Source organism: Fistularia commersonii, chromosome 21 (genome assembly GCF_037954325.1).
Source record: "Fistularia commersonii isolate RoL2024-O1a breed Wild chromosome 21, RoL_Fcom_v1.0, whole genome shotgun sequence".
NCBI lineage: Eukaryota > Metazoa > Chordata > Actinopteri > Syngnathiformes > Fistulariidae > Fistularia > Fistularia commersonii.
In genome coordinates, this window is record NC_141304.1 from 8,592,484 (window position 1) to 8,612,247 (window position 19,764).

General features: G+C 36.1%; 1 protein-coding gene across 2 annotated transcripts in view; it reads right to left on the bottom strand.

Moving 5' to 3' along the window:
* Positions 1 to 958: 958 nt before the first annotated feature.
* Positions 959 to 19,764, bottom strand: part of LOC147222222 (macrophage colony-stimulating factor 1-like) — a 30,049-nt gene continuing 11,243 nt past the window's right edge. The window contains exons 2-7 of one of the 2 annotated variants that reach the window (XM_086168615.1): positions 19,091 to 19,201; positions 13,682 to 13,744; positions 9,893 to 10,063; positions 5,804 to 5,996; positions 4,917 to 4,974; positions 959 to 1,318 (exon numbers count right to left, since the gene is read on the bottom strand). In XM_086168615.1, the coding sequence (XP_086024741.1) occupies positions 4,943 to 4,974; positions 5,804 to 5,996; positions 9,893 to 10,063; positions 13,682 to 13,744; positions 19,091 to 19,201 (570 nt within the window). In that variant the 3' untranslated portion in view covers positions 959 to 1,318; positions 4,917 to 4,942. The remainder of the gene's footprint in view (positions 1,319 to 4,916; positions 4,975 to 5,803; positions 5,997 to 9,892; positions 10,064 to 13,681; positions 13,745 to 19,090; positions 19,202 to 19,764) is intronic. The other variant, XM_086168616.1, reaches the window with a different exon arrangement.

The following is a 19,764-nucleotide window of genomic DNA, read 5'->3' on the forward strand; positions in this document are numbered from 1 at the left end:
ACAGCACTTCCCCCTGAACCACATTTAACTATCCATCTTCAACCGCTTATCCTGCATTCAGGGTTGTGGGGGGTTCTGGAGCCTATCCCAGCTGTCATCGGGCGAGAAGCAGGGTTCACCTTTGACTGGTCATCAGTCAATCACAAGCCCACATATACAGACAGACAACATTCCCTCACTCACGCAATTTCCCCTGTTTTTTCCAATTTCCAATTAACCTGGTGTATGTTTTTGGACTGTGGGACGAAACCAGAGAAGCGGGAGGAAACCCATGGAGACACGGATAGAACATGCGAACTCCACACAGAAAGGTCCTCTCGTCTGAATCAAACCAGGGTCTTTCTTGCTGTGACGCTGAAGTGCCAACCATTGCGCCACCTCACACTTAACCAAAGTAATTTTGATCCAGGTAAAATTATCCTATTTGGGTTTTTCTTAAACTTTCAAAGAAATTTGCATGTATGCATGTCAATGTAAGGTTTAGGGAAATTAGATAATTCGGTTTAAGTGAGCATTGAAAGGAGTCTTGAATTAAGATATGTAGATTGTATTGATGTAATACTTGTGCCAAACCATCTACCTGAGTTGATACCTTAGAGTGCTTAGGTCTGACATTAGGGAACCACATATTTCATATATTCAGGTCCTTATAGTCATTGATATCATAGTAAGGACACTTTTGAACATATATTTTAAGAAAGAATAAAAAATTAAGAGACATTTATGTTAAATTACAATGACCATTGAAAAGTACAGGTGGTTACCAGATAAGTTTTACTACAATGAAACAGAGGGCACACTTTTAGTAAAACAGTGTATAATTCTACATAGCAATAGCCCATGTACAAACAAAATATGAATCAAACAGTATTTCATGAACATTAAATTAAAAGGTACACCACTTCCTCCAATAATTTATATTTGACGAAAGTGGCATTAACAAGCTTATTTAAGGGATAACAAATCATGAAAACGTACACCACACACACACACACAATATATATATATATATATATGTATATATATATATATACACACACACTATATATATGTATATATATATGTGTGTGTGTATGTGTGTATCTATATTTATACACATACATATATATATATATATATATATATATGCACAAACGTATGGATAAACAAACACCTATAATGTTACATTTTCTTCTGTGAATGAAGAGACATTCATAGATGGATCGATTGATACTGACAGGCTCAGAGTAAGCAGGAGAGGTTAATGTTTTTGGACTGCAGCTCCACCTGATCATCAGCAGCTGTTGTCAGAGCTCAGCTCCAAATAGAGTAGGAGAGTCTGCAGAGAAGATAAGTCAAGCAAAAAATGAAAGTCAATTGTCTGCATGATAAAATAATGAATGAGGATGTTGACAATTATATTTATTATTATTGTTATTATTATTACATTTCATGTTTCATTTACGGTATCACAAAGGCAGCCATATGAGAAAAAAAAACATTTTGAGATACATACATTGTATATAAACTTCATGTATGGGTATTTGAAGTTCTTAATAGTTAACAAAATATTATTTTCATACATGCATATAATGCTACATATTCCTACACGTTTACATTGCATTTTGCCAGCCAATAATATGATAGTGTGATAGAAATCAGACATACACACAGTTTGTTATACCATAAATGCCAATGAAGGAAAAGTACCAACACCGCTTGATTTAATTAATTTCCTCAAACAAATGAACTATCTGGGACACACAGGTGGAAAAAACTACAAACATCTGCAAAATGTTATTGGTTAAGATTATGGTGTCACCAACACATATCAGGGTAAAACGGAGTTGAAAGTATTGGGTGTTAAAATGCAGATTTATTTTATATTTTCCCTTCAGTAGGGTTGCCATTTTTCAAAAAGTATACTTTGGATTCTACAGCAACCCCAATGGTGATAAATCTAGAGTTGGAAAGATTTTAGGCATTGCAACAGCCATGAAATCACATAATCATAATTTCATCTCTTTTTTTTAGTCCAGGGACCCGGATTTTAAATCATTTTATATTTATTCAAGCTATCTCTCGGCAGCATCAATGTTAAACAATAGGGCTTATTTCCATGCACAGTTTTTAAGCAAATGTAACGTATTTAAGCTTATAGATGAAGCAAATAGGAAAGTCAGGACTTTCATGTATATATCATGGAATGTGATCCAAAGGTCTGATGAGACAAACAACTTCTATAAACTAAAGGTTCACTGTAGAAGACATTGGGAACATTGATTTTTTTCCATTTCTTTTCCATATGTCACATCTGGAAGTAGTTTGGCATATGTTGGGATTATTGGTCAATGTGATCTAAATCCAACCTGCTGTGTGAACAAGTGAACATGTTCTGAAAATGAGAATTACATTATTGCTCAACACGTACAGGAATTGTTTACCATGAGGTTTCAGCACAAAAACTTTTTTATACACAAACACATGTACAAACACACACACACACTGAAAACAAAGTTTTGAGCAGGAATCCATCCATCCAAACAAAGAAGATAAATCACATGTGTTCAGGCTCACAAAAAACAGTCGCTGGCAAAGAATGACAACCAAAACTCTCTCACACACACATACACACACACAGACACACATTTATTTAAATCAATGTATTAAATAAATAAATAGATACATCATGACTTGTGGCCGTATGAATAAATATATATACTGAAAAATAGAAGTGTTATCCACTGTTCCAGCTCCCATCATAACAGAGATACAAGATGCTATAACAGTGCTCTCTGGATATCAGGCAAAGAAAGAAGAGCATTCAAACTATTGTTGTGCAGCAGGTTGTTGTTGGTGGTTTAATGTTATGGGGGGCCCTGTAGTAAATGAACACATATTTTTGTGGTACAGACTTCAGAATTGAAGAATTGAAACACCTAAAAGCATCTTGTAAATAGTCTTTAATAGGCTTTACTTTATAGCCAGCTGCATGCATTCATGCAAGAAGTAATATAAACAAAATATATTTGATTTGTTTTGAAAAAGGCTTGCAATGCTATACCAAATATCTTGCATCTATGAGATTTAATTGTCAAATAGAAGAGGACATGCAGAGTGTTATATTGAATATTGATGCACGGACACTGGCAGAACATGCAGCATGAATGCAGCTGCAATCAAGGGTATTTGGAAAGTAGAACAAAGTCAACTGCTCTTGAAGACTTTTATATTGATAGTGATATTAGCAATATAGTGATATTAGCAAATTCTTGTCATCGCTTCAAAAAGCACCAAATTTTATGATTTGATTTTTAAACAGTAAATATTCAACTGGTTATCATATGGATACATTCTGTGTTTATCTATGTGTAATATGAGCATGACTTCATCCCTAGTATTTTGGTTAGTGTTGCTTCTCACTTTCTCTGGCAGCCATGTAGGAATACTGAGTTTCATTTAATCTTTAACCTGACCAGGTCCTGTTATATTTTGTAGTATATCTTCCACTCTGGAAGGATACAGATAAGCATTCGAAGAACTGAACTCCCACACAGTAAGGAGGAAGGGTGGAGAGAAACACAAAAAAGAAAAATGGTTATCATGAATTGAAATACTTTACATCCCCAGGATAAACCATAGATAACAATGATAAAATATCACAAGTTAACACAAAAAAAGATGGTCCATTGTCCACATTATTTAGTTGAATCTGTGGAATATAGTTCCCTTATATAAAAAGAATATATATATGTAAATGTAACTGAAAAGACAGAAAATTTGGCAAATGAAAGCACTGACAAAAAACAAAAATAACAACAACAGTAACGAAAAAGCTCTTGAACTCAAACACAGTCAACTGCTAGTAAGAGTCAAAGAAAAATATGATCAAGTCCTCCAATATCTACTGAATATCACTTATCCTGCACTTTGGGTCTCAGTGTTGCTGGAGCCAATTCCAGTTGTTATTTGGCCGGTTGAACACAAGGACACATATAGAAACAAAAACTTGTCACTGTCTAATTCATACATCTGGGAAATTTAAGGTCTCAATTTTTTTTGCTGCATGTTTCTGGACTCTGGGAGGAAAACAGAGTCCATGGACCAAATCCACGCTGAGACAGGGAGAACATGCAGACTCCAAACAGAAGGTCCTGTTGTAATCAACCCAGAGGCCTTCTTTATATGAGGTGGAAGCACTAACCACTGCACCACCGTGCTGACCACATCAGACCGTTATGGTTAAAATTAAATGCTTTACTTTTGGTTATAAATTGACCAAAAGTGATACAAATTCATTAAAGCTTGCCACAGGAGCTTGGTAATACAATCGCCTTACAAAGTCCTCATTGAAAACATGTGTTCATTTTCTTGTGGTCCTGTGAACCTGTTTTGAATGTAGTGCTGGGACGAAAGTGAGTTACTGTGTTTTTTTTGAAACAACACAACCCAACAATGCATAAATAAGCGAGACAGCACAAAGTAAGTGTGAAAGCTAGTCAGTGTGGATATGCTCAAAGATGCACTTATTAAAATCAAAAGTTATTTTTTTCATGCTTCTCTCTAACAGTATTGCATGTCACAACTGAAATTTCCTTTCTTTTTTCTCTCTTAAATAAGAGTGTAGGGTTGCGAAGAGGGAGTGCATTTGTATTTTAGCAATTGTTCATTGAGAAGAAAAAATAAGGCCTTGTGTCTGTGTCTTTGTGTGTGTGTGTGTGTGTGTGTGTGTGTGTCTATCTATGTGTGTGTGTGTGTGTGTGTGTGTGTCTATGTGTGTGGTATAAGCTCTTTATTTCTAGTTTCATCAACGCAGTGAACTGGAATCCACTCATAGTCTCAGTAAGCAGATTATCTGCTTAGTTGGGAGCGCATGTTTGGAAAATGTAACTTATACTAATAAGAGAATTCCAGACAGACCAACATGATCTTCTTACCTAGGTTTGCACCGGGAAATCAAAGACTAGCAATGGGTGTGGCCTGAGCCTGGCTCTCCTGCAAGCAATGAAAAATAGTTAACTGCACAAACACTTCTAAAGGTCTTCCATAATTCCATTACGTCTTCTTAAGATAATCCATCAGAAAGCAGTACTTCATAGGCATCATGATTATTTTGAATACCTTCATGTCAGATATCATAATAAGTTATGCTTAACCTCTTAACCGCAGGCTTAGCATCCAGTGTTTTAAATCAAACCTTGATAAGTACTCCTACAGTTTAAGGTGTTTCATTCTGTCTTATTTTATAGCTGTGGGTATAAAATAAACAATCAAAAACACGTATTTTGTTTTTGCATTCTTTATCTATATCATTACCTATTAGAGGGTGCCATCTTAGCCTTTACCTTTCCTAAAAATCTAGGGGACACAGATTAATTTGCTACAAAAGAGGCTCCAGCATCCCCCACGACCCTGAGAGCAGAATCAGCAGCAGAAAATGGATAGATGGATGGGGTCCTCCTTAATCAAACCTCTTTTTTGAGATGTGATTTTCTCATTTTATTATTCTATGAATTTCTCAAACATTGATTTAAGGGACAGTCTTTCCAACACCTGACATGAGTAAAAAGCTTCCACAATCTTCACCATACCACATCATTTGCGGTGTCCTCATGTCACTTTTATTTCTCTTTCACTCACAACATCACTCAAATATGCACTTATCGTCTTCCTCATACAAAAAAAAAAAAAAAAAATATATATATATATATATGTATATATATATATATATATATGTACATCAACAAATGGCTTCTACCAAAAACGCACAACATATGATTGCCACTAAAGTTAAACTACTAATACAAATGTACATATTTCCTACCTGTGGTGCTGATGTAAGCAGCAGTGGTGGATTCGCCATCCTCCTCAGCAGCATATTCTGCCTGACAGTTCCAGTCCACAGGTCCATTGCTCACTGTCATGAGTCTCATGTACATTTGGATCACATCTCTTGCCTTTTGTAAAGCTTCTTTAGGAGAGCTCTCTATCATCCTTATGAACCTCATGGGACTGTTCTACAAGAAATAGAATAAATTGACAGGGGAAACAAAACTTGAGTACATCCAAAAGCTTTAAAACTGCATAAAAAAACACCAAAAAACAAGGAAAAAAACAAGGAAAAAAACAAAAACAATCATAACATAAGTAAAAAGAAACCTTTGCTTGCATTGCAAAAGCTGAATTTATTGCAGGATCATATTAATCATTCAATGTACGTACTCCTTGGAAGCTTTTTAAAAAAAATTGAAAATAAATAATAATAATGGTAAGTGTTCTGAATGTGTTCCAGTAAATAGATGCCCCCTTAAAAATGATAAACACAGTATTTAGTTACAGATAAATTATTTCATAATTTTCACATTTCATTTTACTTTTTTGATAATGGGGAAATGTGGTTCAATATTATTATTGAATTTTCAGCACTGTCTGTGGTCCTGAAATTACAGGCAAATCTGTCAAAATAATTTCACTTTAAATCAATGCCAATCTTTCAAAATACTGTTTTGGTGTGGGGGATGTCTTTACAGTAACACTTTAAAATACAGTGAATACCTATTCAATTTTACTTGTTTCAGTCAACCTCATGCACAATTACGTGATAAAAATGTCATATTTATTGCCCTGATTGATACTGATGACCCAACCCATTATGATGGACTGCCTTGTGTCAGTCTCTCTTATGCTGTTAAAGTGGCCCCAAAGACTCATGGCAAATGAACCTGTCATTGGATACCCTGTTTTCCTTTTCCTTTTTTGTAAGACCTTTGGTAACTACATTGGCTGCTGAACTTTGGGTGCAACAGCTATACACACACACACACACACACACACACACACACACACACACACACACACACACACACACACACATATATATATATATATATATATATATAAAACTATTATTATATTTATGTTTGGAATTTTATATGTTATTGTCACATATTTCTCTATCCATTTGTTTATCTACCAATCTTTTTCTATATTTTTTGCCTATTGTTCATGTGTATACAAATTGTGTGCGTGTGTGACATCGCACTGATTCCACTAATATGCTTCACCTTAATAAGAATATAAAGCAGACAAACAAATAAACAAATAAATAAATTTCTTTAAGTTAATTAATTGATTGATTGATTGATTCATTCATTCATTATCTATACTGCTTATCTTGAAGTCCTGGTAATAAGAGGTGGGATGCAGGAGAGGTTGTCAGTTGATCATTTAGCCACCTACAGTTATGTACAAGCATTCACTCCCAGCTTCACGTGTATGGATGATTTACAGTCTCCTATTTTTTTGGACTATGGGAGGACACCAGATAACTCAAACGAATCCACACACACAAGGAGAACATGCAAACTTCACACATTAAGTCCATTTCTTATGGATGAATCAAGAACCTACTTGCTGTGATGCAGAAGCACTAAACACTGCACGACTGTTCCACCTATAATTGCAGATTTGTATACTTTAATACTTCTACTTCTATTGCTGCCTCCCCATACAACTACTATTTGTACTACTACTGTTTTTCTGCAGACCTTCAGAAAAAACTAGGCTCTAACAGAAACTCCACGTCAAGGTTTACCAGTGCCCCATAGAAAGTGTCCAGAACTATGGATGGAATGTGAGGTTCTCTAGCTGCAACTCAGAGGAATACATGATCTTCAGCGGATTACCAAGACTGCGTAAGACATCATTGGTGCCACTCTCCCATCCCTGGAACAGATTGATTGGCTGAAGAATAGAGCTTGGAAGATCAGTTCTGATTGCAGACACCCTGGACAATCTCTCTTATACATCCTCCCCTCTTGCAGGCTGAGGATAGTAATGGCACAGACAGAAAGACTGAGAAACAGCATCTTCCCCCAAGCTTTGAAAGCTCTGCTAAATGCCTATGCTGGACCTGCACAAATTTAACTTTGCACTTCATGTTTACATTCAGGGAACTGCTATTATATAACTATTATATTTTACTTATATCTAGTGCCATATTATTTCTATATCATTGCTAATTATGTTTGTTCTGCTGCAAAAGGGACCGCTATCAAACAAAATTTTGCTGCACAGGAATGCGCAATGACAATAAAGAATCTTTCTTACTTATTATTACTACTACTACTACTACCACCCCAAACAACAACAGCAATTGTTACTTATTTGCTATACATTATAAGAGCAGTATCCTTTCATTAAGTTAGCCTGACAAGAGTGACTGGTGAATCTGATCAATCAGCGAGTAAGTGATTTTTTTTAAATGTAGTCAGGGATATCAATCTTTTTGTTTTAGCAGCCATCAAGCATTTGTGATCTTGTTCAATCAGCTATTCAGACAGTAGTATATCAATTGCAAAAACACATTTTTATATTATTTGTATTGTATTTGTGTGTAAGTGTATTCATTATATTTAGTGTTTGGTTTTTCTTTGTGATGATAACGCTGGCATGTAAGAAATGTGCCATTTCCAACCAGACAATATGCCCTGAGGATCATTACCTGCCTGTTGTTGGTATGCCCTGCTAAAAAGCATTCATTCCTCCATTGTATATAGAGTATATTCATTTTATGTATGTATGTATGTATATATATATATATATATATATATATATATATATATATATATATATATATATACACACACACACACACACACACACACACACACACATATATATATATATAAGGTATAAAGATAATGGATGTGCTTGAGACAATCCCTTTAGACTTTCGGTGAGGTGCAGGGATTAACCTTGATCAGTCACCAGTTGATCAAAGGGCCATATCTGGAGACAACCATTCAGTCGCTCACTCATACTTATGGATTATTTCATCATCTATAGTTAACAAACTGCAGGGTTTTCTAATATAGGATGAGACTTGAAGACCTTGTTAGATATGAACGTCAACTCCTGCACCGCCGTGCCATATGCTTGTTTTTACACACAATTATTAGATTATTTATTTTTTCTGAGAATAATTTACCCAATATGAAAACTAAGTCAGTATCTATCAACCTTCATGGCCAGAGAAAATCGGGTAACTTTTTGACAGCAAGGTTTCACCGTCTGATATAAGATCATTGTATAATGACAGAATTTTAGTTTCTTGGTAATTTTTTTTACTTAATTTTGTTTGTTTACTAAATTTTTGTTGATTTTGTTGGGTGGTGCCTGAACAGTTTTCCATGATTTTCTCACAATTTGTTGAAAACTGAAATATTGCCAAGCAATGGTGACGCAAATTCTCCCATCTCCCAATCTAATTATCCTCTTTGCAAAATCATGATGTCTTTTCGGCAAGTTTAATGATCTGAGACTGATCATAGAAAGGTGCCAGCAGCTCCTCTTGATCTGAGCCATGGTTAAACCACCAGTAGGAGGCAGGAGGCTAAGTAAAAGGAGAAGACATCTGACACTGATTAGAAGATGGGGGACAGTCTGGATAAGTCTGGAACTGTTGCAGCAAGGGTTCTGCAACATTGTTCAAACTATGCATTATTGCGAAACTCCAACTGCCTGTAAAATGTATTGGGAAGAAAACACATTAGTTCAACAGCCTGTTATGAAGTGAAGAAAACTGTAATTGGTCACAATGCTCATTACTCTGAAATTACATTGTTACTTGCAGTTTGAGAGATGCACAGCCAGCAATCAGACAGGTGGTAAAACCACTTGAATTACTCCTGTCAACTGCCATACAGATGAATACTGCCTACAGATGTAGCACTGCATCTTTACTGTTTTTTTTAAGTTTACATTGGCACCAAATAAAGCATTTGGGATCACTGTACTAATAAAATAATGATTAAAAAGATAGCTCACCCTTCTACAACCCTGTTAAAGTAGAAAAGAATGATACATACTTATATTTAAAAACAACTAGATAAATATATATAAAAAAACCTACCTCCACTTCTTCATTTATTTCAGGTATGCAACCTTGTGTGTAAAGATGGTAAATTGCCTTTTCCAGGGTGTTGACATATCTCCTGTTGTCTGAATTCCTGCCATAATGGAAGTGTTTTGTCAAGAGCTCCAGCACTTGTGGGATGGCTGCTTTGATAAAGCAGGCTTTACTCTTCAAGACACAAGAGACAGATCATTAGAAAGAAAAATAAAATAAACATGTCAACAGTGACCATGCTATTTTTCTTTTTAATGCAAATGTAGGGGAGCAAAAATCTAAGGAGCCAAATACATTAAAGACAATAATTCATCAATGAAGTAACACACAGAATCTAGGAAATATACATATGCAACATTGGTCTGTTTTTTCCTGCATCCTATATATTTTATGTTTTATGTTTTATGTTTTTTTATGGCTGCATGATCAGCAACCATTACATAAAAACCAAAATATAAAAAAAGATAAATACACGCTAAACAAAAATGTTCTTGGTTAAGTGACTTCTGGTTTCCTTACCAGCTGTTTTATTTGGTTGTGAAAGAAATGTCATGCAGTGTCTTTGGTGAAAAAAATAAAACACAAACGAACAAACAAAAACAATACAAATTTACTCAGAGAAAATAGAAACACTTCAGATTAAAAACAAATTTTATGTTTATAGCAAAAATGTGGAATGAAGATTTATTAAGACTATCAATAATCTTTGACGGTGCCAACATTTCTTCTACAAAGACAGCTTCTACCCAAAGACATTCTTACTGAATATATGCTAAGCCAAATAATTTTTAAATGAAATTGAAATCCTTTTTCATTAAAAGTTTTTATGCTTTAATGAAGTTTTTTTTTTTTTCTTTTGAGTCCCTTATTGCTATATTTTAAAAGGAAAAAAGCCAAAAAAAACAAAACAAAACAAAAAAAAAAAACTCACTCTCTGTGACAGACACTTTCCATTTTTTATTTACTTTCCATTTGTAATTTTTTTATTCTGGGAAGTTGGAAATTCAGTGAGGTTTTTAAGATCTCTCATTGATTACAAAATGTTTTTTTCTGGTTTCAATTTTGGATACATTTGATTTTCAAACCACTTCATCATACCATAATCTCAAATAAAGTACAATCTAGAAGTATTGACAACTTATTTAGTTACTGTATAGGCAAGCCTGTCACCAAGAAATGATCTTGCATATGGCTAAATTACAGTGTAACATGAATTTCAATATGTGTAAAGTGAAAATATGGTCTTGTATGATCAAATGAGTATACTATAAATTCCTATTCAATTGACTATTGCTTAATTTCGAACAAAACAAAACATACCCATTAACATGAGGGTAGACAGGAAAGTTATTCTTTGAGCCTGCCAAATTGCACATGGAGAGAGTGAAAAAATCCACTCTTTTTGAAAGCACAGCCATAGTTAAACAAAAGTGTGCAAAAATGTCCGGGTGCCTAGAATTTAACATTAATACTTAAAATTAAACAAAAAACATTTCAAGTTTTGATTTGTCTATTTGGACTGTCAATGGCACATTAAAAGTCAATTAATGAATAAATACACAAATGCAAGCAAGCATGCAAGCATCCACACGTACAAAAATAAAAAATGAAATAATACCTAACGGAATGGACGGCCTGTCTTTGAAAATTTAAAAAAAACAACATTTTGCAGAGTTCTTCAAGTACTGCTTAGGGCCATAAGCTCCCTTCACTGCACCAGTGGTACATACTGTACAAATACATATTCTGTGTTCACTCAGAGAAAATTACCAGATAGGATCAAAGCTGCTCTGGACCCTGAACTCTAAGCCGGTAGGACTGTTCTAGTTTTGGAATGAAAATCAGGGAGTTCTGATATTTTAATTTCAACATTAGCCTTCCCTATCAGTTTCAGCACAGAATGGCCAGCATGGCATAGCCTCTTCATTTGTCTTTGAACTCTAAGGAATTTGGTTTGAAAGACAACATCGATACTCGTGTGTCTCGTGCTCACAAGATGAAGAAAAACAGTTATGAAAGCACAGAGCCAACCTATGCCTGCACCAATAACTTTGGAAATGATGACATTTTACAGTATGCCACCTACATACGTACATTTTTCAACAGAACATGCTGTGTTGTTCCAAGATCAAAGAAATGTGGGGTATTGATTCAGAACTCTGTGCCTCAACACACACACATACAAGCACATGGCTCAGAGAACAAGTGATCAAACAATGCATTCAGCTTCTGCTGTCTGACCACAAAGAGATCCCTTCAGCATCTTAGGGGTTAACAAAGGTCTCTTGACATATTCAACAAATTCCTGTAGAGGGAAATACCCAAACCACATCAGATGCCCAAACCATCTCAGCTGACTCCTATCGTGACACATCCCCGGTCACACAAGCTAACCTGTGGAGGAGTTATTTCAGCCACACATTCATTCGATCTGCCCAGTGCTCTCTCCTAACTACAGCAGGATTTCCAGCCCTTACCCTGAACCATAACGGCCCTGAACAATGTCTGGACAAAATCATCATATGTATTGCGCTCATCAATCAAGGATTCCTTCCTAGCTTATGTACCGCAGCACATTGTTAGGTTGTTACCATAACTGGCACGATAACCTTCTGACCAAAACTCAGAACAGATCCCTCCACTATGGAAATTTTAGATATGGATCAGTCGGATTTCATGTTCCCAATTTTCAATAGAATGCTAGTGAAAATGGAGGTGGAAATATCTTAATATCATTCAGTCGAATCAATTTACAAAACAAGATGGTTTGTCACCATAATCATGTTTTGATCAAGAATAAAAAAATAAATAAATGAGTAAAAACAATTAAAAAAGAGAGTAAAATAATTTGAATTTAACTGCATTCTACTGACATTTGTAAACAGTGCAGTCTTATTATTAAATGCAGGGTGACATCCCAGAAATACAACATGTGCTGTAAATATTAATTGCCACCTTGTAGCACTCAGACCTGATCACATTTTTGGTGGGCTTTTGTGTGGTCTCACCCTTGTTATGCCTACAGTTATTTAAGAGATTATATCTATTCGGAATAATATGGGTCTGCTAACCTCTACTTCTTTGGTCATGTCACAATATACTCACAAATGTATGTGAACCAGATCGTCCACCACACCAATATACCTCACCCCTCCAACCCCTTTCTGACTCAAGGCCCCAGAGTTTTGTTCTTACAAACTCCAACATGCCTTCTTCATTTACAAGAAACTTCACTAGCAATAAGACCATACTAATAAAATGTCCCTTTTTTCTGGGCTTCTAAGTGCCTGTCTTGTTCATCTGTGTTAAGTGCTCTTAAACCCAAGGTTTCTCATGTCCTACTTCAGTATTATTCTAATCAATCACTTTTTTTCGAAATCTATTTTCCTTTGAATGGACACAAAAGATGATTATCAGGGGTTCATGTTTTATCGTGAACATTTTAACGGATATGGGAACCACCTTTTTAGAAATTGAAAAGCCGAAATAAATGCTTCATGTCAATATTAACAATTGATAAATTTATATGAAAAGAAACACTTGCTTTGAACATCAGTCTGATAATACAAGTATAACTGTATTTAAATGTGATAGAATTATCTACTGGTTTCCAATTGTTTTTAGTATAAATTCGCAATGGTTGAAAAGTTTATGTCAAGTTGATGTTTAAGTGTCTGATTTACTGCATCTATAATAACTGGGTTTGGCCACAATCTATCAGAATTCGACTAAATCAGAGCAATTACAAGTTAATCACACAACTATGTCCTTGCTGCATAGCTACTCACTCACCAAATTGAAATGTTCTGTGAATGGATAGATTATAAAACACCCCTGGTCCAACTGGTTGTCGATCTGTGGAGGAAGAAATAGGAAGTCAATACGTATTTTGAACGGACATTCAAATGGTCACAGCTTCGTAAATATTGTTTTTCATTTTACTATTTACCCACAACTCATTCAATCAACCTAGTTGTTTGTACTGTCCAGTGATTCCCCATAATAGTTGTTATGAGTCAGTGGATTTGCAGCCATCAAAATATAACTTTCTTCAGGTGTCAATAATGAAGACAAGGGTTTTCATCATGGTTTTGGTTTTAGCATAAATATATTAATTAATAATGCAGAATTTAAAAAAAATGAAAAAAAAAAAATACAGACTTAACCTGCGGTTGAAAAATTGCCATCACTCACCACAAGACAACTTTTACTTGAAATAATTAGACAAAGTAGACCACTAATGTGACCTATCTGAGTAAATTTGTACTCATTAATATAGATCTTTCATCACCTCAAAGTTTTAAATCACCTCAGATTTGATTTCACACTCAGTCACATTGTCCAAGGGGTCGGTGTGCAGAGGAACAAAACATCCACCTTACTATTGGAAGGGGACTCTATATATTTATATATAGCTACAAGATGTAGCTTGTGAAGTCATGGATATTGATTTGAATTATAGTACTTTTAGTTCTTTTGGAGAACCAACTACTTTATGTCAAGGCAGGTCAAACAGGGCTGCAGAGTATAAGGTCATATTGGCCTACATTCATTTAACTGCTGTTTCAAACATGAAATAAAGATGAAACTTTATTTATTAAGTACATCCAATCCAAAGGTTTTGTAGCAGTTTTAAAAATCACATTAAAAAACTAGGTATGATCCTAATCTTTGTACATCTGATACAGAGCTAAAATTAACTACACCACTGGCAGCAAGCGAGTGGCAGAAGTTTCTTTTTACCAATCAAATTAAAACCATGTAAATCCAACAGCATGAGACATTGCATTTCTACCATTTTTTATTACAGAAAGGAAGCTACAAAAATATCACGGCAGAGGCTTTATTCATGCCGCACAATAAATTAATCAGTTCTTCCCTTTTCTGTCTTCAACCTCAGGGTTTTATTTTGTGGCTGTTTATGGGCAGGTGGAATGGTGGCGTAGTGGTTAGTGCCACGGCCTCACAACACGAATGAACTTGGTTTGATACCAAGAAGGGGACCTTTCTGTGTGGAGTTTGCATGTTCTCCCTGTGTATGCCTGGGTTACTACTGTCAAGTATCTGTGTCATCTAATCAGTAACATGATCTTCAAAAAAAGTCATCATGCCAGCCTTATTAATTGTCAAAATCTGTCTAATCTAATCACATTCTCAGACATAATCAGATACAGCCTTGAAGTTCTACAAATGCGCAAATAGACACAGGATACTTAGTATCAAGCTAAGTACAAAAACCCATCCCATTCACATGAATTCTTTTTGATCTTTTATGGTTTCTCAACACCATTTTTGACTTGGAAAATTGACTACAAGCAACCTTTATGGCCTAAGTACCAAGGAGAAAACATTATTAAAGAAAACATCAAGTGTTGAAAAGGGCGTAAAAACAGGAAATCTATGAAATGATCAATTCAACTACACAAGATTCCTACTCAGATAGAATTCTCTAGGATTTATTAACTAAATTCCCCATCCTGCTCACAGGGTTGTAAGGCTTAGCATGAGTCATTCTTAGCTGAATCTGCAAAGAGGTAGGGTACCTGTCACCAGTTGATCACAGGGCAGCATAAAAAAACAAAAAACAAAAAAAAAAAAAACATCATCACCTTTATCCATAAAGCACTGTAAAAGCCGGAACTAGACCAAAGTACTGTACAAGTGAGTAGAGGTGAACAAATGACAGGAAGTCATAAAACAAAGAGCACAATAAAATCAAGCAATCTAAAGTCTCTTGAGAAGTGCAGGAGGACACAGACAACAACAACGCTAATCAATAAAATAGGACAAAGGAAAACTAGCTCATTCAATAATACAGTATCACACAGGGTCAAAGACCAAGGAAAAAAAGAACATTTCAATACCAGTTCTGAAAGTGTCAAATAAAGGAGTCTGCCTCAGGTACAGAAGTAAATTGTTCCAAATTATCGGTGCCTCAGTCAAACAGCTCTGTCCCCTCTGAGATTTTGTGTTGCCCTTGGTACCTCTAAAAGCAGCTGGCCATCTAATTGGAGGGACCATTCAGGAGTATAGGGTTGGAAAGCAAATAAGGTTAAGAGAAAATTAAAATAATTTTGAATACAAACTCTAAAATGCAAAGGCAGCTGGTGGAATGAGGCCAGAATGGGTGTGATGTACTATTGTTTATGAGAATCAGAAATACAGCCATTCACAGTTAAATCAAAACAATGAACAATTAGCAACCTTTATTTAATCTCATATGACTGCATGGTTCCATATTGTGTCTGGAACCATGTCTGTCTCTTCAAAAAGACAAAAATGATACACATTCTGCAGTATTTTTTGGATAGATAAAAAAAACGAAAAATGTATTTCACTCTAGTCCTACATTCTTTTGTTTTTTATTTGATTTTGTTAGTTTCTTTGACTTTTTCATAATCTGCACAATGCTATGTTGATCCTGTTCGGATTCTGACAGAAATGGTTCTTAAATTAATTATGTCAATACTGGGTGACGAATGGGACAGTGACCTAAAAATGTATTGCAATAAGGACTTTCCAGAACTGTGACTCTGCTTGATATTTTAACATATATTTATACCATTATTTTGCACAAACTCATTCAGCTGCTGTCTCATCAGATCTCTTTGCTAATATGTCACAGCTAGCTCTATTGAACAGTTCAATTGTATGAAGTGTAAAATTTGCAAATGAGGAAGAAACAGAGTTCTAGACTTTTTTTTATTCCTCCATCACCTAGTGTTGATTTTTTTGTTTCTGAATAAATTAAATTAAATATTGTTATTATTATTATGAATAATGCAACCTCAGTGGCCAGTGTCTCCCTGAGATGATTCCAAGCCTGGATAAATGCAGAGGGTTGCATCAGCAAGGAAGGTAGGAAGGTGGATATACATTGTGTGCAGGAAACCAGGTGGAAAGTTAGTAAGGGTAGAAGTTTAGGAGCAGATTTTAAGTTGCACGATCTTTGTACTGACAGGGAGAGAAACGGAGTAGGAGTTACCTTGAAGAAGGAGTTTGTTAGAAATGTTCTGGAGGTGAAAAGAATGTCAGATAGACTCATGACTTATGAGTCTGTAAACAGTGAGGCTACAGCGAATGGGGTTCAAGAAGTTGGAGTATTTCAGGTACTTGGGGTCAACAGTCCAGAGCAGTGGAGAGTGTGGGAAAGAGGTGAAGCGATGGGTTCAAGCACGTTGGAATGGGTGGTGAAAAGTGTTAGGGGCACTATGTGATAGAAGACTATAAGCCAGAATGAAAGGAAAGGAGTACAAGACAATGGTGAGAGCAACGATGCTTGTATGGACTACAAACAGTTACAGTGACGAAAAGACAGGAGGCAGAGCTAGAAGTCACAGAGACGAAGATGTAACGTTCTCTTTGTGAGTGACCATGATTTATAGGATCAGAAATGAGTCTATCAGAGGAACAGCACATGTTAAATGTTTTGGAGAGAAGGTCAGAGAAGCCAGACTGAGATGGTTCGGTCATGCACAGAGGGGGGATAGTGAATTTATTGGTAGACGGATGCTAGAATTTGAGCAGTCAGGTAGGAGGTCTAGACGAAGACCAAGGAGAAGATTTAAGGACATAGTGAGAGAGGATATGAAGGTAGTTGATGTGAGAGAGAAGGATAGGGTTAGGTTGAAAGTGTTGATTTGCTGTGTTGATCCTTGTAGGGAAAAGCCGAAAGGAGAAGAAGATTATTATCATTCATAATAATTCAGGACTAATTTAGAGATTTTTATTTTTTTCAAGTATTAATGGTCAGAATGGCTCTTTATTGTAATTTGTACATGCAGCTGTAGATAGGTCAGGATTTTAATTATCTGCTTATAATCTATGTGGTTCTTCAAGAATTAAGAAATTGATTGATAAATATGTTGCAACATGCTTTTAGAAAAAAAAAACAACATCTTCTTCTTCGTCTTTCATGTTTTCCCTTCAGGGATCGCCACAGCGAATCAACTCTCTCTATCTAACCCGCTAACCTATTCTCTGTATCCTCCTCTCTCACACCAACTACCTTCATATGTTCTCTCACAACATACATAAATCTTCTCTTTGGTCTTCCTCGCGACCTCCTGCCTGGCAACTCCAATACCATCATCTGTCAACCAATATATTCACTATCCCTCCTCTGTACACGACAGAACCATCTCAGTCTGGCTTCTCTGACCTTCTCTCCAAAACATTTAACATGTGCTGTTCCTCTGATAGACTCATTCCTGATCCTATAAATCATGGTCACTCCCAAAGAGAACCTCAAAATTTTAATCTCTGCTACCTTTAGCTCTGACTCCTGTCTTTTGGTCATTGTAACTGTTTCTACTCTATACAGCATTGTTGCTCTCACCACTGTCTTTTACACCTTTCCTTTCATTCTGGCTGATAGTCTTCTATCACATAGTACCACTGATACTTTTCTCCACCCATTCCAACCTGCTTGAACCTGTCTCTTCACCTCTTTTCCACACTCTCCGTTGCTCCTGTTGACCTGAAGTACCTGAAATCCTCCAACTTCCTGATCTACACTCCCTGAAGCCTCACTGTTCCGCCTGAGTTTGTGTCATTCACACACATATACTATGTCTTACTGCGACTAACTTTTATTCTGCTGTTGAATAATAGAGTCAGAAACTCTACCACTGCCTCTCCTAGATACTTCCACACCTCCATAGGTATATCATCAGGACCATCTGCCTTTATGATCTGGTTATTATGGTTGATTCGCATGTTTGGTTTTTGGCAAAAGTTTTACGCCGGATGCCTTTCCTGACGCAACCCTCTGCATTTATCCGGGCTTGGGACCGGCTCAGGGAGACACTGCCCTGTGCGCCCCCGAGGCTGGCTCGAGAGGACACCGGCCAGTGCCGCCCTGAGGCTGCATTAGAAAATGAAGAAAAACCAAATCACAATATTTGCATTGCAGCCGAGCATAATAAACAATTACATTACATTACATTACATTACATTGCATTTGGCAGACGCTTTTATCCAAGGCGACTTACAATAGAGGACATAGGGACTGCAAATACACTTGCAAATACACGATGCACAGGAAATATACAGAACATTACATGATCAAGTCCATCTCAATGAATTGCCGGTGACCCATTTTAAATGAGTTTGATATCATTTGTCTATCCTCGGAGGTGAAACTATGCTAACCAACTATTTGTAATTACAATGTGCCATGTTGTGAAGAATAACGCTCACCAGCCGATTAAGGCTCAGAAGTTGATCCTGTGTTACAGAATGCCGGCATGGACCTGGGACACCACCTAATGCCAGGGGCCAGCATAGGAGAAAGAGGCACAGTTGCTGAGCCTGGAAGCAACAAAAAGACAAAGATTTCCAATTCAGTCAATATATTAATTATGAGAATACAGTATAAGCCCTGGGAATTCAACTTGGTGTCAACAGTAAAAATAATCAGTAGACAATGTGTAATGCTTTGCATTTTTATACACCACAAATTTATTTCCCAAAAAATCAAAAGAGCAAGTGTCCTCATGCGCTCTGCATTGTTTGAGGTTGGGCAGTAATGGTTGATGGGAAGAGTTGGTTAGAGGTTTTTGATCTGCTGGGCGTGCCAGCTCTCATTCACAGACTTGAAACTATTTACCAATGGTGGTTTTAAACTCTACCCAATTTGAATTTCATCTCAAATGATTAATTTAAACTGGGAGAGTGGCTAAAATATAACAGACTACTCTTGGCATATGCCACTGGCAGCACTACTGTTATCAAGGACCATGTAACAATGTCAGGAGAATCAAACTCTACATAATGACTCAATTTTGCTACTTCAATTATATATAGACTTCCTCTATGCTCCTGTGGGTTTACAGTAACCTCTGTTTTAGACACATTACAGTTATGAGCTGGAG